General features: G+C 53.4%; 10 protein-coding genes across 10 annotated transcripts; 2 read left to right on the top strand and 8 right to left on the bottom strand.

Annotated features, from left to right (window-relative positions):
- Nucleotides 1-320: 320 nt before the first annotated feature.
- On the bottom strand, nucleotides 321-2,963 carry Z517_02592 (uncharacterized protein; the record flags this gene model as incomplete). The annotated part of the gene is made up of 4 exons (XM_013431701.1): nucleotides 321-1,749; nucleotides 1,810-2,161; nucleotides 2,229-2,376; nucleotides 2,433-2,963. The coding sequence occupies 4 exons, from the start codon at nucleotides 2,961-2,963 to the stop codon at nucleotides 321-323; spliced, it is 2,460 nt and encodes an 819-aa protein (XP_013287155.1).
- A 1,358-nt stretch (nucleotides 2,964-4,321) lies between these two features.
- Nucleotides 4,322-5,281, bottom strand: Z517_02591 (uncharacterized protein; the record flags this gene model as incomplete). Its single annotated transcript, XM_013431700.1, has 1 exon — nucleotides 4,322-5,281. The coding sequence occupies one exon, from the start codon at nucleotides 5,279-5,281 to the stop codon at nucleotides 4,322-4,324; it is 960 nt and encodes a 319-aa protein (XP_013287154.1).
- An 831-nt stretch (nucleotides 5,282-6,112) lies between these two features.
- Z517_02590 (uncharacterized protein) lies at nucleotides 6,113-7,514 on the bottom strand (the record flags this gene model as incomplete). Its single annotated transcript, XM_013431699.1, has 3 exons — nucleotides 6,113-6,907; nucleotides 6,957-7,128; nucleotides 7,174-7,514. 3 exons carry the CDS (start codon nucleotides 7,512-7,514, stop codon nucleotides 6,113-6,115), a joined length of 1,308 nt encoding a protein of 435 aa, XP_013287153.1.
- Nucleotides 7,515-7,865: 351 nt separating this feature from the next.
- On the top strand, nucleotides 7,866-10,722 carry Z517_02589 (uncharacterized protein; the record flags this gene model as incomplete). The annotated part of the gene is made up of 3 exons (XM_013431698.1): nucleotides 7,866-8,269; nucleotides 8,323-8,696; nucleotides 8,744-10,722. 3 exons carry the CDS (start codon nucleotides 7,866-7,868, stop codon nucleotides 10,720-10,722), a joined length of 2,757 nt encoding a protein of 918 aa, XP_013287152.1.
- Nucleotides 10,723-11,163: 441 nt separating this feature from the next.
- Nucleotides 11,164-11,709, bottom strand: Z517_02588 (uncharacterized protein; the record flags this gene model as incomplete). Its single annotated transcript, XM_013431697.1, has 1 exon — nucleotides 11,164-11,709. The coding sequence occupies one exon, from the start codon at nucleotides 11,707-11,709 to the stop codon at nucleotides 11,164-11,166; it is 546 nt and encodes a 181-aa protein (XP_013287151.1).
- A 930-nt stretch (nucleotides 11,710-12,639) lies between these two features.
- Z517_02587 (uncharacterized protein) lies at nucleotides 12,640-13,062 on the bottom strand (the record flags this gene model as incomplete). Its single annotated transcript, XM_013431696.1, has 1 exon — nucleotides 12,640-13,062. One exon carries the CDS (start codon nucleotides 13,060-13,062, stop codon nucleotides 12,640-12,642), a length of 423 nt encoding a protein of 140 aa, XP_013287150.1.
- Nucleotides 13,063-14,174: 1,112 nt separating this feature from the next.
- Nucleotides 14,175-14,732, bottom strand: Z517_02586 (uncharacterized protein; the record flags this gene model as incomplete). The annotated part of the gene is made up of 1 exon (XM_013431695.1): nucleotides 14,175-14,732. One exon carries the CDS (start codon nucleotides 14,730-14,732, stop codon nucleotides 14,175-14,177), a length of 558 nt encoding a protein of 185 aa, XP_013287149.1.
- Nucleotides 14,733-15,531: 799 nt separating this feature from the next.
- Z517_02585 (uncharacterized protein) lies at nucleotides 15,532-17,554 on the bottom strand (the record flags this gene model as incomplete). The annotated part of the gene is made up of 3 exons (XM_013431694.1): nucleotides 15,532-16,366; nucleotides 16,425-17,166; nucleotides 17,221-17,554. 3 exons carry the CDS (start codon nucleotides 17,552-17,554, stop codon nucleotides 15,532-15,534), a joined length of 1,911 nt encoding a protein of 636 aa, XP_013287148.1.
- Nucleotides 17,555-18,608: 1,054 nt separating this feature from the next.
- On the bottom strand, nucleotides 18,609-20,522 carry Z517_02584 (uncharacterized protein; the record flags this gene model as incomplete). The annotated part of the gene is made up of 4 exons (XM_013431693.1): nucleotides 18,609-18,938; nucleotides 19,030-20,106; nucleotides 20,200-20,321; nucleotides 20,381-20,522. The coding sequence occupies 4 exons, from the start codon at nucleotides 20,520-20,522 to the stop codon at nucleotides 18,609-18,611; spliced, it is 1,671 nt and encodes a 556-aa protein (XP_013287147.1).
- An 839-nt stretch (nucleotides 20,523-21,361) lies between these two features.
- Nucleotides 21,362-24,621, top strand: Z517_02583 (uncharacterized protein; the record flags this gene model as incomplete). The annotated part of the gene is made up of 4 exons (XM_013431692.1): nucleotides 21,362-21,664; nucleotides 21,722-23,710; nucleotides 23,789-23,992; nucleotides 24,073-24,621. 4 exons carry the CDS (start codon nucleotides 21,362-21,364, stop codon nucleotides 24,619-24,621), a joined length of 3,045 nt encoding a protein of 1,014 aa, XP_013287146.1.
- Nucleotides 24,622-24,734: the final 113 nt, after the last annotated feature.

The following is a 24,734-nucleotide window of genomic DNA, read 5'->3' as shown; positions in this document are numbered from 1 at the left end:
CGTTGTCGTTGGTCGTCGTGAGATGATAATAGTCGTAATCATAAAAGAACCCGTCGGGTGTCGTCAACAGAATATTACATGCGTGCATGCATCGTGTCATCATGCCGTAGAACGTAGCCGTCGTAACATAGCAGGTGAGTAAGTAGGTAGCCGCGAGGCCTGTCGTAGTTTTCGTGTCGTGTTGGTATCCATCAGTGTCGCGCAAAACTCGTGGTATCGGTTGGTATCGGGGTCATCGAGAACAACAACCATTATTCCATCGAATCGACTCAGCAAGTAAAGCAGTATATCCATCCCACATTTTCAATCTTCTTCGAGCTTCATTTCCCAAAGCAGCTCTTGAAAACCCGCTTAGCAATTCCGGGCTTCTTCTCCCCCTTCTTTGAAGCACTGACAGCCACCCCATTCGGCGCAGCCACCTTCGCCGACCCATCTTGCCAAAACATCCAGTCGAGAAGTTCGTTTCCAAACCTGCTCCTCGCATCTTGGATTTTCCAGCCATCTCTGGTTGCCAACCTCCCCACTAGGCCCCTCCACTCGGCAATCTCGTTCTTGAACCCGCCATTCTGGCTCTCTTCTCCTCTAAAGATTTCCTCCCACCGTCTCCCATGCACAGTATATCCATACCACTCTTTTGCCCAGTGCGCACGCACAGGTATCATTTTGCCTTCGTGGTCTTTATAGCTCGTCCACTTGTCCAAGACTTTCTGTGCATAAGCTGGCCAGATATCCGCGACGTTGTGCAGACTGAGAATCTCAATCGCGCACGTTCCCAGCGCATGACCTCGTTGTGGCGCAAGAGTCACCTGTGACCCAGCCATGATGCGCATCTCGAGGGGCATGCGTTGAGGACAAGTTTTGATCGCGGCGTAACAGGAGAGGATAGCATCCCACCAAGCTTGTTGTACGAGGGTCAAGTCAATCTCTTTGCTCTTGGGGGGTGGTGCCGTTGTTACTGCACCGTTGGCGGTTCCATTGGCGGTGCCATTGGCATGGCCATTACCAATTCCGTTGGCGGCTCCATTGACATCTGGCTTCACTTTCGGTTGCAGAGGGAATTCCACTTCTAAATCTCTCACCCGAAGATTCTGGACACCCCTCTGAAAGTGTAATGCATCAGGAACCCAAGTCTTGATGACCTTCCCACTCGGACCGACGTCATCCAAGTTCTTCATCGACAGCCAGGTGAGCAGCTTCGTCTGTGTCTCCGGAAGTGCCTCGGTCAATTTCAGCAGGATCGTCGCGTCTTGCGCGATTTGGACCATGAAAGTGCCAAAAACCTGCAAGATGGTCTTTGCGTCGCTCGGATAGGTCACTGCATTGGATGTATCGAGTGTCTTGTGCCAGGTGTTGACCCAGACTTCACTTGAATAAGGAAACCAGAACCACTCGGCGTAGTCGGTTGTCGTAGCGCGAGTTTCAAAGTCTCGTTGGATCTCGGCCTTTCGGTCTGCGCTCAAAGGATTCTTCGGCCGCAGAGGGCCAGGAATGACCGAATCTGGCATACCTGGAGGAGGAGGAATCGCTTCGATGACAGGAAGTTTGCGGGGTTCCATAAGAGCACACGACAGTGGGTCCAGCTCAAGGACGAGATGGGTGACGATGCCGATAAGACCGAAACAGCCTGCACCGGCTCTGAGAATGTCGGGAGTAGACATGTCAATTTTGCGGAGCACGCCGTTGACGTCGACATATTCCATACAACGGACGAGATCGGAGATGGTTGGATTTTGAATACCACCACCATGGCTGGAAATGGTAGGTTAGTATGGCCGCTTCATCACCAAAACTTTGGCGGGGGAAACAAACCAAATCGTGGCATTGCTTCCTCCCATTGTGATTTCGACTTCCACAATATTCATTGGCATGGTAACTTTGCCAGTGTCAATGCACCATCTGCGAAGCTGCTCGTTGGTTGTCGATGTCCCGACTCGAACATACTTCTTGCCGCCGGTGAGCTGAGGACCTCTGACATAGGTGTAATCGACGACCACAATCGAGTTGAGGTCCTTCGCTCGAGGTTGGAAGATATCAGTCGGTAGGGATGTGAGATTCGGCAGGATCGAAGCGTCGATAAGCCCTAGCGTTGAAATCAGGATGTCTCCATTATTCTCGCTACCTTTCTTGTTGGATCGACCAAAGACCGGAGACCATGAATGACCTGGGGCGCAGTTCAGTAAGCAGACACGGCTGCGGAAGTCCATGCTTGGAGGTGACGGGGGGCCTACGAAACCCAGAGGCACGAACACCCATGTTCTGCTTCTTCGCAAATTTGATGATATCGCACACATCTTGAGCAGTATTGGGCACACATGTCAATGCGGGGGTATTTTCCACCGTGCGGCCGTGGTTGAGAAACTCGAGGTTCTTGTAGGTCTGTGGAGGCTTAGTGAGCGGCGATCACTGGGGCCAACGGGATGTTAGGACCATACCGGAATATACAGTGCGCGTCTGGGGTCTTTCAGAGATGGGAAAAGCTTTGCAAACAACCCTCGAATGCGAGAAGGGATGCTCGTTGGAGCTGCCTTCAACAAGTTGATCGGTTCGGAGAGGATGTCTGGCCCGTCCGGGATGGCAGCAGCAAGACCCCCTCGACGTATATCCCGCTTGAATACTGGGCCTTTGTCCGCAGTAACCTGAGTGTATCGTTGACCAGCTTCTTTGGCGTCAATCTTGCCGTCGACAAAGTCGTTGAAGATTTCCTGCACGTCGTCGTCATAGTCGCCGATGATTTTCTCATAGGTGAAATCTTTATCGGTCTGTTTGAAAGTATGCAGAAACCGGCGGACGAACTGCTCTTCGTCCACCTCGACTTTTGGATCAAACCAGTCGTCTATCAGCTCCACGAAGCCTGGGAGCTCGTTACTGTCGACCTTCTTTCTGAGGCCCAAGATACAGTCGGTGACAGACGCCAGAGAATCGTGTTGGTGGTCGCCATGGTCGATGTCTAGATTATTAGCCATTGGGGCATTTTTTCTCGAATTCTATTCAAGAATAGCAAAGGAAAGGAAAACGAAGACAATTAAAGCAATGAAATGGAACGAAATGAGAGCTGTTTGACCAAGGTGAGCTGGCCCATGATGAGACTGGCGGTCACGATCAGCTTGCCTTTTTTTCTTTTCTCGAGGCGGGGCTTGCGTCTGCCTTGCCGGGAGTGCTACAGTGACTACCGAGTAGAATTCCGGAGACGATGCAGAGCCGTTCATGCGGAAAGCTGCAGGCGGAGGCTGAGAGGTCGGCGGATACACGACACCAGTCAGAGACGGCCAGATGTAAGAACGGCGGGTGCTGCGTTGTCACTTTGACTGGAAAAAGATGCTGAGGGTGACGATCGCTTAATGCGAATCCGGGAAATTAACCTGACAGTGACATGGAGACAACGTGGTCGGCCAAGTCGGCCTCGCTTGTCTATCTCTTTTTGACAAGGAGGCAGTTATCGCCAATGGCCTGATGGCCCAGAGATTCGGGCAACGAGACAGAGTTTACTTTAGTTGGTAGACCGAGGCGGCCATCATGTACGTCTCATGTCGCTTGTGCGTTGGCCTTTGGAACAGACTCCCGAGATGCGTCTGACCCGCATCAAGTCCAATGGGCATGTCGCGCCATGGCCGACGAAGATGGCACGGAGAGGGTCCAGTTTGGAATGATGCAGGGAGGCGTTGGCAGAGCTGAGATTGAAACATGCAATATGGGCGTCAGCTGGATTTGAAACAGGAAGAGGTTGAAGTGAGAAGTGAGAAGTGGAATGAAGAAACTGAGGTGGAATTCAAGTTGAAACGAGAGAAGATGAAAGCTTGGCTCGTGATGAAAATGAGGGCGCAGTTACGCGGCATCTCCTCGGTGTGTACCTACACGTATAGCTAGAGAGCATCCTGGGGAAAAGTTAAGGGCGTTAGGGGTACCAGGAAAGTCATTAGCGGTCCTTAGGGGTGCCAAGCAGACTAACGGCACACCTACAGACACCTAGATGCCCTAGCACCCCTAGGCAGTTGCTAAGTACGGGCCGTTAGCCACTTGGGGGCTACTTCTAGGTAGCTGCGTAACCCAAGTTCTCGGGTCCCGTACGGACTTGGTATAGATCGTGTCATGTCCTCACTGGGCCACGAAGAGATCTCGATGGTCTTCCGTGCTCGACATTGAGCCTCATCAGAAAAAATGGTATCTCAACTACCTTCCTTGGTTCAAGATGACTCTCCACGGACTAGTTCGTTCACGCTCACGGTCAAGCATTGTCAAAAGCAGCATTGGTAGCATAGCAGTGCAACCTCCTCCCATGTCACCTTCGTCTATCCAAAGTCTCTCGTTGCACCAGCCGCACCTTTCACAGAGAGTTCTCGAGCTCAACAGCCTCCTTCAACATCTCCTCCCACTTGGCCACTTCCTCCTTGGTCGGTCTAGGTAGTGGCCGCCGGGTGTAGCCCCCATATCCAAAGTATGACTGCATCGCACTCTTGGTGCCCGTGATGCCGCCAGCGATCACTCCCCAATCGCCTCGCGCTACAACTGCTTGCAGCTTTTGAGCTTCCTCCACCTTTCCCTGTGCATATAGGTCGTAAACCTTCACACAAGCCTTGGGCACAACGTTCCCTAGCCCAGTTATAATCCCTGAGCCGCCCGCAATCAGCGTCTGAAGAGTGAAGTCTGCCGAGCCACCCATGCACATCCAGCCTGATCCGACGTCGGTGGGTGTGGCGGCATTGACCGCATGAGCAATCCGGTTCAATTTGCCAGTGTTGCCACAAGTGAGCTTGCAGCCACGGATATTGGGGTGCTTGGCCAACTTGATAATGGTGTCCGAGTCGAGATCCACCCCGGCTGCTGCTCCGGGATAGTTGTAGATGACGATGGGGATCGGTGAGCCATCCGCAACAGCTTGAAAGTACTCGACAAACGACTCGGGCTTGTATGCCGACTTATAGTATGAAGGCGGCAAAACCAGAGCACAATCACCGCCAGCCTGATACGCATCCCGGCAGAACTCGATCGTCTCCCGCACCGACTGAGCTCCACAACCAACGACAATTGGCATATCTGAGAAGCCAGCTTCGTCCAGCGCTTTGCGGGTCGTGCTGGTCACCAGTATCCGCTCCTCCTTGGTGAGATGTACTGCTTCTCCATTCGACCCTTGACAGGTGATGCTAGAGAGACCAGCTTTGGCAAGTCTGACGGCGTGCTTTGCGATCGCCTTGACATCGACATCTTCAGTTTCTGGATCGAAGATGGTGACCATAGGCACATTGATGCCCGGTCTCAGCGGTCTCACTGTGTGGTGGCCGTTCATCTTGCAGGATTGTTTGGTGGTTGCTAGCTGTTCGTTACGGATCAGAGGTATAGAGAAGAGCAGAAGTGGACAAACAGGCGTCGAAAATTGGTTTGCCGGATTCGTGACTAACCTTCCTTACTGCTCTTCACTAGGGTTCGATAAGGGACAAAACCAGCCTCTGAACAAAAACGAAAAGCCGTCACAGTTTATAAAGTGTCGACCTCGCCCGGCATTATGCCGACAACTGAGCCTGAATTCACATCCGCAACGGAGACACCTCACTCACGCCCCGCACAACCTGGAGGCGTGGGGTTGGACTCCATCACGACGGTGGGTGAGCGGCGATGGCCGTAAAGCACTGAACATAAAAGCATCCCATAGCATCGAGACACGGGTACGAATGTCTGCCCAAGGCAACGCGGCGTATTTGTCCGGGAAGTGCCAATCAAGTATAGTATCCAGCTGGTGAATAATGTGATCGCCATGTGGCAAAAGTTGTGCGTGAAGCTGATGGTGCAGACCCAGGGAAATCTCAAAAGCTCGTCGCTATCGCCATCTGCCATCCTGTCCGGGATTATTGTTCTTCCGCTCCGAGTCTCGTGCGTCAGTGGGGTGAGAGATCGTTCCCCCACGCCCAGCGGCAACCCTCACACCCTCCTTTCCAAGTCGTTGACGCCTTTCGACTGGAACGGCAAGGGGTTTGGGTTGACGATCCATAATTGTGGCGATCGGGAGTACATGGCGGCTATTGACTTCCCACGAGGATGCGGGACAATGCCCTCCGTCCGAGTGCGCGTGGGGTAAATACTTACCTCTGGTGCCTCCAAGTGTCGGCTGCTTCTCTATATATCAGGTCTGGCCTTGCCGCCCTTCTCTCCGCCGGCTCAACAGCTCTGCAATGGGAACACTGTCTTCATCGTAGAACTCAACATCTTCGTCGACGCCATAATCTTTCAGTCGATTTCCTCCAGAGTCTTGCCACCCTTCCTCTCCACTCAAAGACTCGTCATCATCCAGATCAATATAGTCGTCTTCGACGGGCTCGAGATTCTCCTCTTCGAACCGGTCGTGAAATGGTTTCCGTCTCTGAACCCCGTAATAATCCGGGCGTAGTTCGAAGTCAGCTTGCTGTCGCCGTTTGAACGCCTCCATCTCATCGTTTGGTGAGAACTCATTGTGATCGTGAACAAATGCATTGTGCGCAGACTCAAGCGGCCGTTCAAGTCGGGGCATCCGGTCAGGGTCTGGTGGCGGCCATGTTGTGCCTGGGTCCTCAAAGCCGTTGGTTTCGAATACTAAGCCGCTCGACGTTGGGGTTGCAGAGAATGGCCAGAACCAAGCCAGGAAGTTTGCTGTCCCCATTCCTTGGACGATATTGTTCCAAATTCCTATGTCATAGGGAAATTCTTGTTTGACGATCTTGACCCGAATACCGTCTGGACCGTCCAAGTATCCTCCGAGAGCGCGAGCTCGACGGAGTAGCTGTTCGTGGCGCTCGATTTCCCAGCTCTCGATAGTGGTGACGTTAGCCCCAAGCCCCCAGACGGTGCGAAGGAAGGTAACCGAGACGAGGAAGAGAGTTAGAGTGTTGACAATGATCAAAATGAGAAGATGGACGAGCTGGGAAGCGGAAGGACCTAAATACTGACGCATTGGGTTAGCTTTCGCCGGGCTCAAGAGTGGACAGCCATACACTAGGCAAATTGCGGTTCTCCCAGACGACACCAGCTCGTACGAACAGGAGATACTCGAGATATACCATAGCAGAGACTGCATACCACAGAAATCGCATGAAATGAGGGAGGGTGAAGTGAGATACGCAGTTGACAGTCCAGGGGCAATGATGGTCCATCTTTGGAATGCATCTGATAGTGTCAACAAGGGTTCTGGGGATAGGACAGAGCACTTACCTTTTACACACTCTGCAATGATGTGACCTGGGCGGTTTGACGGCTTCGCACTTGCGGCAAAATCTATGCCTAGAAGCGGGCCTATTCCCATACGAGGCCGCTTCGGTTTCTTCATCATCGTCAGGTTTCCAGCCAGCCGGTACCCGTCCGGGATTGGTCATGCAGGCCCGAGCGTAACATATCCATATGCCAATCACCAACATGTTGAAAACGATTTTGTCCCAGGAACGAAGCGGACCAGGTTCAAGACTGTAGAAAAGGTACTGAGACGAGTACGATAGAAAGGCCACCAGGGTTACAACCGCCGGCACCGCGAATCTTGCCAGCTGCTGAGGGTCCATGGCTGACACCGATAGGAGACGATGGTAGATTGTATCGTAAACGGTCAGTCAGATCGGACTGCATGGCTTTATTCGTCTGGTTGGTGGTATGCTCACAGACAAGGACGATTCGCAACCCCCATGACAGCGAGTAGCGGGAAGATTAGGGGAGAAACAGGATGAGCGATAGTAAAAGGAGACAGAAGATGGTGTCTCCAAGCACTTGTCAAGACCGACAAAGCCACGAAAGCCTCGTTGACGTGCCAAGGCGCTAGTGTCGAATGCGCACCCACTCATTTCTGCTCCAAGTCACCGACGCGTTGTTTCAGGTGCCCGCAACCACCACCGCCACTTATCATCCATGGCGGCGACATGCCCATTCAAGCTTTGCCAGAAAATACTACTCGACTTCTCGGCTCTTCGCTCGCCCTGACTGATGCTAGATCTGTCGTCAAGGAGCTCGTGGACAACGCTCTCGATGCACGTGCAACAGCAATCAGCGTCGAGATATCGAACAACACCCTAGATGTCATCCAGGTCAAAGATAATGGCACGGGCATTGGTATCCAGGATCGGCAGCTCCTGTGCAAGCGAGGCTGTACATCCAAGATCACCTCAATGGAGGACCTTGAAAGCCTTGGTGGCTCTTCTCTAGGCTTCCGAGGTGAAGCACTGGCCAGCATCGTGGAGTTAAGCCAGGCCGTAGTCATTACTACTCGAGTGGATGGCGAGGTTGTTGGGACATCCATCAAGTATGCTGCCTCGGGAATGCTCAGGTAGGTACAATGGTCAGTTTCTCCCTAGACTCACTGTATCATGACCGTTTCAGTTCATCTTCGGCCTCACATCCCGTCGGGACGACGATTCGCGTGCAGGATTTCCTCTCCAAGCTACCGGTCAGAAAGCAGACGGCGCTCAAAGAAAGCATGAAAACTTTACAAGCTATAAGACTCCTTCTTTTCTCATTCGCTTTCGCCAGACCAGAAGTGCGTCTTTCGTTGAGAGTACTGAAAGGGAAGAATGATAAACTCAATTGGACTTATGCACCCACCTTGCCAACTTCGATGACTGAGGTAGCAACAAAGATTGTTGGAAAAGAAGTTGTTTCTGAGTGTACAGCGCACAGTATCACTCCGAGTGATTGTGATGTGGACCTTGACAATGGTTGGAAAATTAATGCTCTTTTGCTATCGACCGCCCGAGGTTCGTGTGGCCGTTTTCGATGTTTTGAGATTATACTGACAACGCAGGTTCTGCCAATGCTCGCAATGCTAAACAATACATTTCCATCGACGGCCGCCCTGTCAATGCGGATCGAGGTACAATACGGGAAGTGACCAAATCTTACAAGCGCCACCTCCAGAAAACGCTCCCATTGTCAGAGAGCTCGTCAGTTTCGCGACCATTTCTCTTCATGCAGATCCAGTGCCCCTCACAAAGCTACGACGTCAATCTAGAGCCCACCAAGGACGAGGTCCTTTTTGCCCGACCTGACCAACTTCTGTCTCTAGTAGAATTCTTATTTGGTCGGGTGTATCCTGTCCTTGAGGATCATGGCGTTGATGCAGCAGCGGATGGAAGCGCAACGTCTTTGTCGCTCATTGCCACATCCAATACTAGTCGTGAAGACCTTGTCAGCCCAGAGGAGGATGGACATTCATTGAGAGATGACAACGTCTTGGTTACAGCCGACAAGGAAGAATCACTGGCATGCAGATCAGCACTGCGGAACCCCTTTACGATTGCTGCAATGAATGCACAAGTGAAGCCTCGAAGGATGGAGATAAACCATGCTAGCGCAACATCTGATGGAGACCCTAATACTCTACCCGATGAAGAGACGGTAGAAAGGCTTGAGAATGATTACCCAACCGTGACACCCTCGCAGAAACCTTCAGAAGCTCCACAACCAGATGATTTGGATCTGAGTAACCCGTCCTTCCCCCAACCAGTTCCTCCGACGAGACACCCTGTCAAACAGCCGAGGACGATAGAAATTGGAGGGACACACACCTCAGAAGTGCAGGGGCGACAGACTTCAATTCCGGGTCTACATCGACCCACTGGCTCGAACGACAGCTGCAAGACTAAAGTCTCCGATCTAGCAAGGAACGCTCTTAGTGTCTTGGAGACGAGAGCAGAGTCTTATGTCGACCCGTTGTCACCTCCGCTTAGCTCTCAAGCGTATCGGGGATGGGGGCCAGGCCAGAAGCCCTTCAAGGTGCCACTGATACGTTCAGGTCAAGCCGCATCTTCTATACCTGCGCCTTTGACTCCGCCTTCAAGCCTTCGCGATTATCGTCAACTGTCACTACAGAGGGATCTCCGAGGACTTCCTGTAGTGTCCGACGAGCACGGCAGTGATTCTGACCAGCATTCACAAGTGAGAAGTACCGAATCTAGTCGAAGGCGGTCCCCAGCAAATCACCTTCTGCAGCCTAACGCTGAATTGGATGATATTATGGATTTCGAGTACAGAAAGAAAGCCGCAATAGCTCATCAGAAAAGGACCATCAGGAGTCTCACTGCCGCTTCATTCAAAGAGGGGATTGTTAGACCGGCCCAACCAGCGTCATCTTCTGTATCGCCATCGCCTACCGTTGAGACGGAGCCAACAGAGAGTGCAAGCGCTGAAGATTATGGTGCGAAATTTGACAACACAGGGTCACGAGTTTCGATGCCGCTGGCATCGAATCCTCATCGGAACCGCTATCTAAAGGCATTGGAGGACTTGTCACATTCCCATCCGCATCCTCCACCTGAACTCCGTGAGAGTGACGAGCAGAGCAACTTAGCAGATACAGCCATATTAGAGAATGATTTGGGGAAGTCCAAGCTTGCCGCCGACGACCCACGGGCTTATTTGATGAAAATGCAACGACACAAGAATAGAAATGGCAAAATCTACCGAACAAAGTCGTCCAAGTTACCCCTCGAAGCGATCCCCTCGGATTCGACGACCTGCAATCTTGTGCTGACCTTGAATGATTTCAAAGACACCAAAGACGTATATAAACAACTCCAGGCTTTGGGCTCTTGTGATCCCTACCCGAGCTCTGGCCGCACGCAATACATAGATTTCGACGACTGCAACGCATCGATTGACGGGAAGTGGCGACTTGTGCTACAAAAGATGGTCAAGACAAAGTTTCGCTACAAAACAGAAGATGGTGGGGAGGGTGTTCCGGAAGATCTGGTCATTGTGGCGAAGAAAATCGCTGAAGAGTAGAGTGACAAAGGCCCCAGTTTTTGTTTTCATGGGTTTCAAGTGGTGAGCGATCTGGAGGATTGTGTCCCAATGCTCAGATTTGACGGTAGATGGCGTTTTGTCTTGATATCCTCTGAGCAGCTATGTTTTGTTGTCAGCGTTTGAAATTTGTTCCAGGCGGTGGAAACGAGGTATGTGTGGGTGGTATGTCGCGTGTAAGATGGCAAAAGTTACCTCATACTGTATACCTATCCAGACACCTTGGTCCTCACACCTTACCGTAGAGCTGCCATACGAAGATGAATTGCAGATCCTCTGTATGCCTATCGATCCCTTTCACTTTCTTTCCCCCCCATCTCATGGCCCTCCTTTCCTCCCCGCCCTTCCCGGGTTCCACCGCCTTTCGACCCCAGTCCATTCTGTCCGATTAGACCACCGGGCCGACCCCTCCATCTCCCTCCCTCACGTCGCCGCAGCCTCCTTCATCTCTGCAGCCTTCGCTTCCGCTTCCGCCTCCTCCCTCACCCTCGCCAACACCTCCACAGCCTCCTCAGCCCGCTCCACCGGCACGAACAGATGATCATGGTAGAACCCGCTAACAGGGTTGACGCTGATGCCGCACCGCGCGAGCCTCGTAGCCAGCACGGCCATGAACCCGACGGCCGCGAGCGACGAGTGAACCGCGCACGTGATCATCCGGCAGGGGTACGTGTAGCCGTACGCGGACGTGGATGTGGATTCGGGGACGTTGTGCCTCTGCGCCGTCGAGAGGGGAATTACCAAGGTGATGGTATCCTTGGCGCCGCTGCTGTTTCCCGTTTGTTGCGGTTCGCGGAAGAACAGGCAGATATCTCCCAGAGGGACGGGGAGGAGGGAGTTGATGTCGCGGGACTTCTCGGCCGGGACGGGGACGGGGACGGGGACGGTCGCAAAGACGTATGTCTCTGGATGTAGCGTCGTGCGCAAGCTGGAGAGGAGGCGCGGGAGGGATGTTTCGCCGCTGTCCATTTTCACTCACTCACTCACACAGACACACGCAACACCAGAGAGAAAAAGAGATAGAGAGACGGATAGAGGGGACCCGATCGCCTCTGATTTCTTACTCCCGATGTCCACTTTTTTTTCTTCTCTTTATCCTCTCCTTGCCTTGCCTTTCCTTTCCTCTTTCTCGTTTCTCGTTTCTCTTCCTCTGGCTCCTCGCTCTGCCATGTGAAATTATTCCGTTGCAAGACATCTTATGTTTCGACAGAGGCTGTGGATATTCTGTCAGAGATTAGTCACGAATCCACCGTTGCGAGGCCAGTCAAGCTCTATGATACCTACTCACGTGATATAGCGCCGTCGAATGTCATTGTATCACGTGACGGAAGTGGTCGTTTGGGTGCTTGGAAGGAAAGGACATGGAAGAACACTCTTTTCGTTACGAATGAAACAGTAGAGAGGGCTATAGGCACTAGATGGGTCCGGGGTATCTACTTGTAGGGTGTACATATATCTGAGGGGGAAGGCGGGGGAGGGAAATGACCAAGGAAAGACTACTCTGTATCCCGAAAGCAAAGCCTTGATTCAAAAGTCATGTCCTTACTTGTTTCGCTGGGGACTCTTTATCATACTCTGCTGTTGCTGATACATACTATCCATGTCTCAATAGTTGAGCTTACGTTGCCTGTACTCTCAGGAAACACTCTGTCCGTGGGCTTGCCTCACAATTCGCTAAGAAACGGTGATAATAATCCAGGAACTAATAATCAGGAGACATCGGCCAGCTCTTTCCCCAGCCTGTTCCATTTTTGGTAATTTCGAGATAAACTTTCCCCCCCCCCCCAGTGTATTACGGCACGCCCCTCCCAGGAAACATCGTAGCATCGTAGCAAGTCCACGGGCAGGCAGGTAGGTAACTGGCTTGCCCCCGCCCGCATCTAGCTCTCACCCCAGCTCTCACCTCCAGTCCATTCGACACTGGCACTCGTAGTCCTCTGGCATCGATCGCTGGCCCAACCCGTACCCGCCGCCGTACACGTTCTCGGCCGCCATACGCAGCCTCATGGGCATGAAGCGGTCTTTGTAGTGCTCGATAATGTCGTGCTTCTCGACCGCGAATTCGATGTTGAAGTGCTCGTCCTCGACGGCCATACGCACGCACGCGCTCTCCTTGTCCTCGTTCCACCATCGGGGCAACATCCCCGCCACTTTGGCACGAGTGAGGAAGTCGCGGAAGACAGGGAGCGCGGGGTGCTGCCCGTAGATGCCATGGTAGTGCCCGCCGTAGGCATAGTCGTCGTCGCAGCGTAGGCGAAAGGAGTCGATCAGCATCTCGTACGTCTTGGGTTCGGTGTCGAATTCTTGAAAGAAGTTCACCATGCCAGAGTGAGGAGGGCGGAGGGATCCCATCCGGGGGTTGGTGTTGGTGTTATTACCAGCGCTAGCACCTGCTTCTGCACCTGTACCTGGTCGTCGACAAGCGGTTTTGTGTTGTGGCCAGTGGATTGTTTGACACTCTATCCAGCTACAGGTAAGTGATGCGTGGGCGAGGAAGGGGATGACAGACCTTTGGAGCAATAGGTCATCTTCTAGCAACGGCTACATCTCTTCAAGGCCGAGCCAGTGGGCAATTCGGTCTCAGCCTTGTTGCAGACCGCGCAGACACGCGGTTCAGCCGGTGGATTGCTAAAATCTGCCATGTGGTCTTGGTATTGAGTTTTGCTTGTCGCGTGGATGTAGGTGGCTGAGTGGGTACATATGGACGTTTGTAGGAAGCTCAAGTGTTAGGTTCGTGGCAAGGCAAGGAAGGGGAACGCGTCTGCCCGTACTCGGTACCGAGGCGCGCAGCAAAAGTATTGCCAACGCTAGTAATCGAGTGATGAGGTGATCAAAAGACAACAGACTTTATTTTCGTTGCCCTTACAACGGCCCCCGGAGATATTGGAGCTCAATTCTCAGTGCCTACAGCGTCTATCAAGATTGAGAATATAGTTAACGCTACCGCCTATTAGTTCTAACTTATAGCTAAGAGATAGGTATGAGTGCCTATAAGCTTAGAAAATCTTCTGTCATAGTAAGTAGCATTTGTCATTTGAATTAGCGTAAACGGTACTTTTATTGCGCGCCCTCGTACTTTGTACCGAGTACACCGCGTACGAGGCACCATGGCACGTGCACGCCAAGTGAACAAACCCTGTCACCAGGGGTGAACGGGCAAGTTTCCCTAACACAGTGGCCATGGAATTCTGACATCCCCTGGTGTAAGTGAAAGATGAAGTGACATTCCTTACAGCTGTCAAAATGCGGCCACTGCGGCCACTGCGGTCACTGCGCCTAGCCCAGCCCAGCCTGCGGTGTTGGGAGACACCGACACCCACAGAAGAGATAAAACCGCCCCAATACTATGTAGCAACTCTCTAGCTTGACTGTCACCGATCTACTGTCTAGGAGAGCAACATCTTGGACTCCTCCTGCTAATCTGACCACTCTACCTACCCCGCGACATCCTCCGGCTTGACCATCCCGCGCTTAACCATCTCGGCGAGCACGGGCGTCCCGTCGCCATAGAGTGTCATCGACTTGACCTTGAACCCCTTTGGGCCACTCGGATCCTTGACGCAGTTGAAGAGGAACGCGCCCGGCACGACCACATCCCACCGCCGCCCGGACAGGTCCTCCTTGGTCTTCTCGCCCGGCGCGGCGAGGTTGGCGAAGACGTGTGCCACGCCCATCATCTCCCACCCGCTTCCATCACCACGCTCGTACACGCAGCAGTACCGCGCCTGGTGGAGGTGTTCCGTGAACGGCGCGTAGCCGGCCAGCCAGCCCTGCCACGACGCCTCGCCGGGCGCAAAAACCGTGCCGTCGGCCTTGGTGAAGACGAAGTCGTCGGTGTGGTAGCGCGTGTAGGGCCCCGTCTTCATGTCGCCCTGGTCAAAGGCCTCTTGGTGGTCGAACAGGAAGTCGAGGACCGGGTGCTCGCGGAAGCTCTGGCTCTTGTCCGGGCTGTCGATGTGGACGACGTAGGCGGAAACGGTGGGTTTGGACATTTTTGCTAGATGGTGTGTCGACAAGCAAAAAAGATAGACTCGGTCTCTCAGGGGTGTTTGGAGTTTGAGATGAGAGAATACTGTCACCAGGCAGTAACGAGATAAAAAGGTAACTCCTCAACCGACCGAGAGCAGATGCGTCATGAGAAATAAATGTCACAGATATGTACTTTGATACCTACATACATACCTCTCCCCATCTCCCCGTATTCCTCTCCTTTGTCCCCCCCGCCTCAGCCGCACCGTTTCATTTCAGCCGTACTCACCTCTGTCCTCTGTACACTCCTCAGCCGCACCCTGCACCTGCACGCCGCACGCTTGTACCGAGCCACGTAGAACGGGCTTGACGAGTCACGACTAAAACCGCATCCCGCATTCGTCGCTTCCCGCGTACGCAGGCCCGTGGCGGGCTGGAGTGGAACAAACACAACAGCCACACCCAACCACTTGCTCTGAGGATGATGGCATCGCTCAAAGGCCATAGGTCGTCTTAGGCGCTGTGGCGTATCAGTCAGAAGACTGTCCAGCGGCATCGCCGTTCTCTGTTCCCCTTGTGTCGACTATGTACTCGTACTCGGTTATCGATATAGTAGTCTGGACGTCTGAACACGAGAGAGGGAGAGAAAAAGGAATTCCGTTCCGAGGGGCACAAATTCGAGGACAAACGAATCCAATTTGAGTAACAACCTATTAAATTTTCGCCGCTCACTCACTCACTCCGAATCGGGACGGGAGTGACGCCTTCCGATCCTCATAAAGTCAGTCGAATCGGTGACATGAAGCTGGTATTCTTACATGACTAGATAACCCGAATCCGTTTGCCAGAGTTGCCAGAGTTGTTGTCAGCATCCGAATCCAACCAGGAAGCTTGGAATATCCCCAATCCTATCCTGGTGTAATATCTCGCCTCCTCCACAACACAAGCTTCCTTACAAGCAATCTCCTCCACCAACAGGGCGATATATTGCGGCTCATCACCTGCTTTTGGATCGATTTCTTCAGGCTTGGATGGACGTGGGAAGAGGCCTGTGGCCGAGGCAATGATCACCGCGTGGACGACATCACCCCGGCTGCTACGTCTGTCGGAGCTGCACCCGTCGAAGCTCAACGCGCCGACAAGCTTGTTGTCATCCCTGACACCAATCCACGCGTCCTCGTGATTGGCATCGTCTAGTGAAAATCCCTGCTTTTTGCAGAGTTTCGCCTCGAGTTGGCAATGCTTTTGCTGAGAAACATGGATATATTTCGCGTATTCATCCACTTGTTGATAGTCAAGTTCGACTTTTTCCGCGCTGAACCTTTGGGGGAGGTCGACATAATCAATTTCTCCTTTGCGGCTCATCCAGGACCAAGAAGGAACGGGCTGTTGGGGATTTCCGAAGTCAATTTTCTTCAAAGGTTCCGCGCCACGTGTCCAGAGCAGCGTTTCATGAAGACGGGCCTGCAGGACACCGAACAGGCTGATGCTCTTGTAGTGCAACGCCAGTCTGTATTCGAGGCCTAGAATGGCAATGGGCATGTCACCCTCGCAGGTGAGGTTGCGGCGTGAATACTGCCTGTAGGTTTCTTTCACGAGCCCGGTCGAGTAATCGTGATCGCCCGGAAAGTCAGAACGAGCATAGATGTCGACGTGGCTTGTCAGTATGTCAGTGAGATGATTTGATGGTAGTATCGAAGTCATCGCGTACGTACGTGACAGGAGTTTCTTGACTCTCGCAGACGATAGAGTTCTCACACTCCCAGTAGGTTTGCTGTTTGGTGAAGTAGATCGAGTGACATGCCAAAGCACGCTCCTGGAAAGTCCATCCACGCGTGTTCCACGGCGCATCCAACACGTCATGAGCAAAGTCTGCACTTTTGTTCATGATTCGAAGAGAAGGCTCCTTAGTCCCGTTAGGTAGAGTAAACGGTGTTCCAGTCTCGGCAGAAGGAAGAAAGTTGCCATCATTGTTCAAGTCTGATACAGCGGCAATGACACAGAATGCATTGCTGAAGATGAGCTCCATTCGGCTGCACTCCTGGACCAGTTCTTCGGGGTTAGCTTGATCTATACAGATACCATCGATCCAGAGGTATTGCATCCCGAGCCTTCGAGTAACTATAGCTGCGTTTTGAAACTTGACGGGCAATGCGTCGAAATTGATGTCGGTGATGACATTACCACTCCAGAATCTGTCGACTTCTTTCCTCTCTCGCGCGTTCCATCGGTGGGAGAGTGCAACATATGTTTTCCCGCCTTCGTGCTGAACAAGTCGCATCGCGTTCACATCAATTATCCTCAGTGGCGCGGGGGGCATGCGTTCGTTGGTACCTGCGCGTAGCCTCCGCGGCTGTTGTGACAGATGGGGTAGTACATGGCTGTGGTTGCGATGGCATTCATCTATCCAACTATTGAGTAATTGGAAATAAATCCAGCTGCCCACTCGCGGAATGACTGTACGAATCAACTCAGCTGTATGCACGTCTCGGTGGGAGAATTGTTACCCACCTATTGGGCGGTCGTTCTCATCTTCACTCTCGCGAGCCAGCAGGTTGCATAGACCACACCCACTCTCGAGGTCGCCTGCGGTTGTGGAATTGATTCCAGCCATGGAGTGTATCAATTTGATCACTGGGATGGACTTGCATGGCTCACACAATGTTGTCTGCTGAAAGAATTTTGTGATTGCCTCAAAAGTCGGTGGCCGCGATTCCCATACGGCTCTGTTCTCCCATTGTCGACACTGCTGCAGCTCCGTCTCATCCATGTTTTCTGGTATCATCTCCTGGTTCAAGGCCCATTCATCCCGCTTCTCTAGGATCTGGTGCCTTTGTCCAGTCATTTTTATGACAGTGTCCCTGTCATTTTGGCGGCGCTCATTTAGAACAAGTCGTAACCTCTTCTGTAGGTCGTTGTATATCCTTTGGTATTTATGACCCCCAATCCTAGAAGGGGTCTCATCGAATTGAAGGAATCGCTGTAATCTCGTCGATTAGTTCCAAGACAAGGACATGTCGAGCCATTACCAGCTAGGATCAGGGGAATGAAATCCAAGCTTGCCTCAGTAAAAGCAGCAAACGCCATCTTCGAAAACACGGGTTTCGAGACCAGACAACTAGTTGGGATCCAATATAGCTAGATCGACCCCGGCTCTGAGTACTCAAGCACGAGGATATCAAGTGAATCCGCAATCACATGGGCGGAGGGGAGCAACGAGAGAGAAGAAGTGTAATCACAGACAGGTGGGCAAAGTTGCCTGAGCGCTGATGGATGCCTCCTTTAGAGGATAAGAACCCACACTCGCCCTTCCCATTGCGTTGTTGGTACATCGTGGTTGCCTAATGAAACAACCCTCAAGATTCGGGCGCTTCAACAACCAATGTAAGATTTTATCATTCTCCTCATCACGATAAACCCCGATTCATAGCAGAGAATCGATGGACTCCCCCCGTATTCTCGTCAACTGGAGCCGCCGCCTAGTCTCGAGGTGGGAAAAGTGTCAGCCTCATTTTGGGCATGAGTGCAGCGCCCCCTCGGGTCCATACAGTATTGCGACTTCTGGAGGTTCGGTAACACGAGTGATGGTGGCGTCCACCACGGGTTCACCATATGACCGAGTATGTGACTGGCGCTTTTCAAGCCGATCGAGTTCCGCGAGCACCTGTTACTCGGTACTCCATCTTTCGCTGCCCACAAAGGCTTCTTCATTGGGGTTGCGTCGCTCCAAATCATTGATAAGAATACCTAGTGCTAGGATGACTTCGTTCCCGTCGTTGATCCATCTACTCATAATCACTAGGTGTACTAGGTATCTCGTACATGTCTCTGCATCACATCATACCTCACACCCACATCCACATCCCCAGTCTATGTATGGGCGTGAGAGCCCGTCGAAATTAGATATCCTTCCGAAACCCCTCGACATCCTCAACATCCTTGGGCAACACACTTTCCGAAGGCACCTGATCGCTCGCCCTCCCCTCGGTGGCGTCCCATTTGGCCTGATACTCTGCCATGACTTGCCTGCTGGAAGCGGCTGCCTGCACAAAGTCCCTCACGCTGGGCGCGGGGACGAGATAATGCAGCGCGACAAACACCACGGCCGCGATGCAGAAGCCGACCAGGAAGGAAATGTAGTACAGGTGCGTCCAGCCCAGGGACACGTGGATGTCGTTGTTGACGTTGGAGATGAAGCCTGGCATCGAGGGGAAGACGCCGCACGCCCACTGCGATTCGGGTTGTTAGCTTCTCCAGAACAAGACTGCTCTTGGAGGGCGGAGACACAAAATCCCAAAAGAAAAAAGCGTCTGTACATACCGCTATCGGCGCCCGCCAGTCGATCCCATACGTGTACCAGTAGATGCTGGTCTTATCCCCTCGGTACAGATCGTCCACCTTGATCTTTTGGCGATGCACGACGTAGTACGATGAGATCATGAGCCCGATCATCGGCCCCAGGAAGACGCCATAGCTCGACAGCACAGCCAGGAACGTCGACGCCGTGGCGAGCAGCTGCCACGGGTTGACCGCCATGGACAGAATCGCCGTGATGTACGCCCCCCTGCGGATGTTAATGTACCGCGGGAATGTCGCAGCAAAGTCAAAGCCCCCGGACAGTGCGTTGCCGGGGACGTTGATCCCCCATTGCGAGATGACCAGCGCGGCACCTCCGAAAAAGCCCGCAGCTCGAGACCTGGATCCCCCCGCGTGCATCATGGCAATCATCAAATCGGGAAGACTCCACAGCGCAGCACCGTACCGCCTTTGCGTCGCCGCCGTCACGAGGATTCCGACAACAGAGCTGATGATGGAATACGTCGCGGCACTGACGATCTGACCCCAGATGGCATCCCTGGGCCGGCGGGCGAAGCGCGCGTAATCATTCTGGTTCAGGATCCCCGCTGCAATGCCTCCTATGGCGCTGATGATGCCGTACAGGACCGCCCAGCCGGTCGAGGTGTCTTGGGTCTGTGGGTGACCGGTAATAGTGTCGCCGAACCCGTCCATCGTGGCCAAAGCCCATATCAAGAGCACAATCTCAAAGGTGAAGATCGAGGCCACGGCAACGTAGAAGAACACTTTTAGTTTGTGTGGCCGGATCCAGACCAGCGGCAGAGAGATGAGGCAGAAGATCCAGTAAGTAAGGAACGAGGCAGACGTCAGGCCTGTGGCGTGGAGGTGGTTGGGGATGCGCTGTTCGAGATTCGGCCATATCGCTTCGAGGCAGACGTAGACGCATTGTCCTCCGATCCAGGCTTGCACGGCATACCACACCAGCGACAAGAGAATCCGGTTGTAGATGACGAAGGAACTGCCGTACATGCCCCAAACGTAACGGTTGGCAATGGGAAATCCAAGGTGGTAGAAAGCGCCCGGCGTGCTGTTCAACACTATCTGTATTCGCCATAGAATCCCGAGCGGTCAGCACTGGCTAGGACGTCCGGAGCGCCATCTTTCTGCGAGAACTGAACGAGATGCACCACATACAAAGACGGTTGACAGGACTGCTCCGACAATTATGGCGATGATGGCTTGCCACCAGTTCAACCCAAGGGCAATCAGCGAACTTCCGGTCATGTACGTCGAGATGTTGGTATTGGTCAAAACCCCTTAGGGCGTGTGTCAGATGGGTTTGCATCAAGCCTGTGAAGAAAGCCTTGCAACCTACAGAGGTTGTGAAAAGTCCAAAACGTCCATGTTCGCCGGCCCTTCTCGATCGGCTTGATATCATTGTTGATCCAGCGGTTTGGGATCGTACCGCCTTCGTATGGTACCTCGAGCTTTCTCAGGAGACCTTGGAAGTCCACCATCGTGGCAGAGACAGTCCCCGTGGGGTGGAGAGAGGACAGACGCAGCCGGCCATTGTCGATGGCACGAAGGAGAGAGCGAGAGATATAAACTGCAGTTCTCCGTCGCTGAGGATTCTCCTAACCACTGATTAATCATGCACTGATAACAACTCTTGCGAAGATCAGTTGCATACCGGTGGCCTGCCCTCCTTAGTCTTTGATGAATTGGTGCTTAATCATCCCACTCGAGATGCGATTTGGACTGACCGAGCTTAGAGGGAATGACAGAGGCCAGGATCGCCTAGCCTGGACCTGCGGGGGCGTCGTGCCGGCCAAGAGTAAGGATGATAGGCGCATTCATAGACCTTAAACTCGACCGAAACCGGAGCTTTAAGATCCAGAAAAATGGGCCCAAGATGGGCCTCGAGGTATGCCCAGGTATCGAAGTTATCGATAAGCCTATAACTGAGTCCCGTTGCTTGCCACCTGCCTGTTCTGATACTTGCTCCCGCCCTAGGTTTGCTGGAACAACTCTGGAAAACGCCCTTTTGCGTCCGCAGATCTCCGTTCAGCATCTGGCGTTTGGTGACATGGCGCACTCGGAACCCCAAGTGCTGGATATCCAAGAGGTGGTGGAGATGATTGCGAAAACTCGATGGTGTCTTGGATCCTCGCGTCGTTCCACTGCTCTGAGGAGCAGATCCTGCAGCTTATAGGGCATCTGCGCTGGCTGCACGATCGACATGGAAAACCTCCTTCGGTCTTCGAGGCGGAGGTGTACCCGACTGTAACATTTTCCGTCAATCTATCAGGCACTGGAAGATACCCAAGCGAGCCCTTGCAGAATAATCACTTCGACCATGTACCGAATTGGAGTCGACGTCGGTGGAACGAACACCGACGCCGCCATCCTTGATATCAATGCACTCGATACCGAGTCGCGTGGGGTGCTCGCCACATGCAAGACTTCCACCACCTCGCATGTGACCCTGGGGATTCAGAATGCAGTCAGAGAAGTTCTCGCTCTCTCGAAAGTGGACAGGAGTAAAGTGTTGAATGTTGCGATCGGAACCACACACTTTGTGAATGCCGTTATCGAGAATGATGCCCGAAGACTTAGTCGGGTGGCCGTGATCAGGCTGTGTGGTCCCTACACCAGGAAGGTAAGTGCATTCCTTGTCCGCTTCCCGGAAGACCTGTGATGGGCTGACAATATCTAGGTGCCTCCTTTTGCCGACTTCCCATATGCATTGAAGGGCATCATCGAGGGCCCCGCGTTCTACCTCGACGGAGGGCTTGAGATTGACGGCCGAGAGATCTTTCCGCTCAACCCTGACCAGATCAAAGCCACAGCCGCGGCCATCGTCGAGGCAGGCATCCAGTATGTTGCCGTCATCGGGGTGTTCTCTGCGCTTGATCAAAAAGGCCTCCACGAAGAGCGATGCAAAGCACTTTTGCAGCAGTTTGCACCAGGACTATCTGTCGTCTGCTCCGGCCAGATTGGCGGCACTGGGCTCTTGACCCGCGAGAATGCCACCATCCTCAACGCGGCGATTCTGGGGTTCGCCCGACGGACGATTCAGGGCTTCAGATATGCAATGTACAAGCTTGACCTCGCGTGTCCACTGTACTTGACGCAGAATGACGGCACTCTCACTGATGCTGCGGTGGCGGCGGAATTGCCCATCAAGACATTCGCCAGTGGTCCCACCAACAGTCTCATGGGAGCCGCATTCCTTCAAGGGCTTGATCACGGCGACCAAAGACTGGCTGACAAGCAAGTGGTAGTCGTCGACATCGGCGGTACGACGACCGACATCTGCTCCCTCTTACCATCAGGCTTCCCTCGGCAGGCTCCCAACTTTGTCGAGGTGGGCGGTGTACGCACTGCTTTCTCCATGCCGGAGGTCCTTTCCATCGGTCTCGGAGGAGGGAGTCGCGTACGCCAATCCGAGGATGGAGGCAAGGTCACCGTCGGCCCAGACTCGGTCGCGCATCATCTCACGACTGATGCCATGGTGTTTGGAGGAAATGTCATGACAGCGACGGATATCGTCGTGGCATCGAAAGCAGCCAGCATTGGTGACTACGAAAATGTCAAGGGCATCCCTGAACAGCTGATTACCGGTGGAAAAGCCGACATGAAACGACAGCTTGAACGAGCCATCGATAGGATGAAAGTCTCGTCTGCCCCAGTCTGTGTCCTTTTGGTCGGGGGTGGATCGATCATCCTCACAGAGGACCTTGACGGGGTAGAAGAGTGTCTTCGGCCGCCTCATCACGACTCTGCCAACGCTGTGGGCGCGGCCATTGCCAAGGTGGCAGGCGAAGTCGACGTGATTGAGATATTGGCTGGTCGAGATGAGAATGAGGCGATCGAAGCAGTCAGGAAGACTGCAATTGCGACCGCTATAGCGAATGGGGCAGACGAACGGGATGTCAAAATCGTCGAGATCAAGAAAATCCCGCTTCAGTATGTGACCAACAAAGCCACGAGGTTTGCCATGAAAGCAGTCGGAAGTCTTCGAGCCAGAGACGATGCTGTTCAAAATGGCTTTGCCAACGGAGCACTCGCCCATGCGCAGGAAGTGGATGATGACACGACGCAAGAGGCGACGAAACCCGAGGCCACAAACGTGCAGAAGGGCAGTTTGACGAAGCCGACATTGGGTGTCAATATCGCAAAGTATCGTCCCTGTGTCAAGGACGGCGTCTGGTATATCTCTCCCGTCGATGTGCAACTGATCGCTTCGGGCGCAGGCGTGCTCGGTACGGGAGGCGGTGGCTCGTCGTATCTGATGGCTCTGTACACGCTGGACATCCTTCGCAAAGCCGGCGAGGGAGCTATCCGCGTTGTTTCGCTCGAATCACTCAAAGACGACGGTGTTTGTGTGTTTGGCGCAGGCTACGGCGCGCCTTCGGTCAGCGACGAGCGGGTGAGCTCAGGCACGGATGTGTTCGCCGCCATCGACGCCGTCAACAAGATCATGGGGATCACAGACTTTGACGGCATCGTGGCCGATGAGATCGGAGGAGGCAACGGCCTGGTGACGTTTCCCACGAGTGCTCGATACGGTCGACCGGTGGTAGACTGCGACTTGATGGGTCGTGCGTATCCGACGCTGGAGCATGGAACTCCTTATGTTTATGGCCAGCCGGTGCTGCCTGTTGCCACGACCGACTGTAAAGGCAACGCATCCGTCGTTCTGGTAAGGTGTCTTTGGTCCCTATCATCTTCCCTCACTCCTTCTGGCAAATCTCTGACATTTTCTGGTTCTATATCATAGACGGCCGATTCCAACAAGCGCGTGGAGGCGCTGATACGGACAACCTGCATTGAACTGGGCAATTCGACTGCTGCGGCCGCGAGACCTCTCTCTGGCAAAGTCCTCAAGGACTACGCCGTGCCCAACACCGTCTCCCAAGCATGGTATCTGGGGCGCGCGGTCCACCTTGCGCGGGAGTCTAAGATTGATTTCATCGAGGCGATCGTGAGTTGTCCCCCCTCACCAGAGAGAGAGAGTGTGTGTGTGACCGGCAAAAACTGACAAGACCATCTAAATCTATATAGTCGAGCATCACTCCAGTCAAAGAGCTCTACGTCGGTAAAGTCGTCGACGTAACCCGCGACGTCTCCCGCGGCTATACAGTCGGTCGCTGTGTCATTGCGCCCTTGTCCGCTGACGAGGAAGACGACAGCTCAAACCCCCCGTCCACCACTCCCGCGAACCGCGAGAAACGCCACCTTGTCATCCCTTTCCAGAACGAATACCTCTCCGCAGGGTTCATTCCACAGTTCCCGACAACGTCCTCGTCACAAGAAGACTCCGAAGAGGAGATCATATGCACGGTGCCGGACTTGATCTCCATCCTCGGCAGCGACGGCGAGGCTCTCGGGTCTCCCGAGCTGCGGTACGGTCTCAAGGTCCGCGTGATCGGGATGCCCGCCTCGCCACTGTGGACCGGGAGCGCCGAGGGCCTGAGGGTCGGAGGACCCGAGTTCTTCGGCCTCAAGTGTAGTTGGGAAGAGGTGCGGGACAGAGGAAGGGCCAACGGGTTCGGAGTGGGCGAATATCAAAAACCGAGGAGTGTCATCGACGAGTTCAACGTGACCTCATAAAAGAACATGGAGAGTAGTTGGCGATGGCGTGAGAGACCCCGTGTACATATCTGTTTTCACGATAGCATAGATAAGAGATAGAATGTCCAGTGTCTTGTGCAAATCAACGAGAA

Source organism: Fonsecaea pedrosoi, assembly GCF_000835455.1.
Source record: "Fonsecaea pedrosoi CBS 271.37 unplaced genomic scaffold supercont1.2, whole genome shotgun sequence".
Lineage (NCBI taxonomy): Eukaryota > Fungi > Ascomycota > Eurotiomycetes > Chaetothyriales > Herpotrichiellaceae > Fonsecaea > Fonsecaea pedrosoi.
This window is presented reverse-complemented; position numbering and strand designations above follow the sequence as displayed.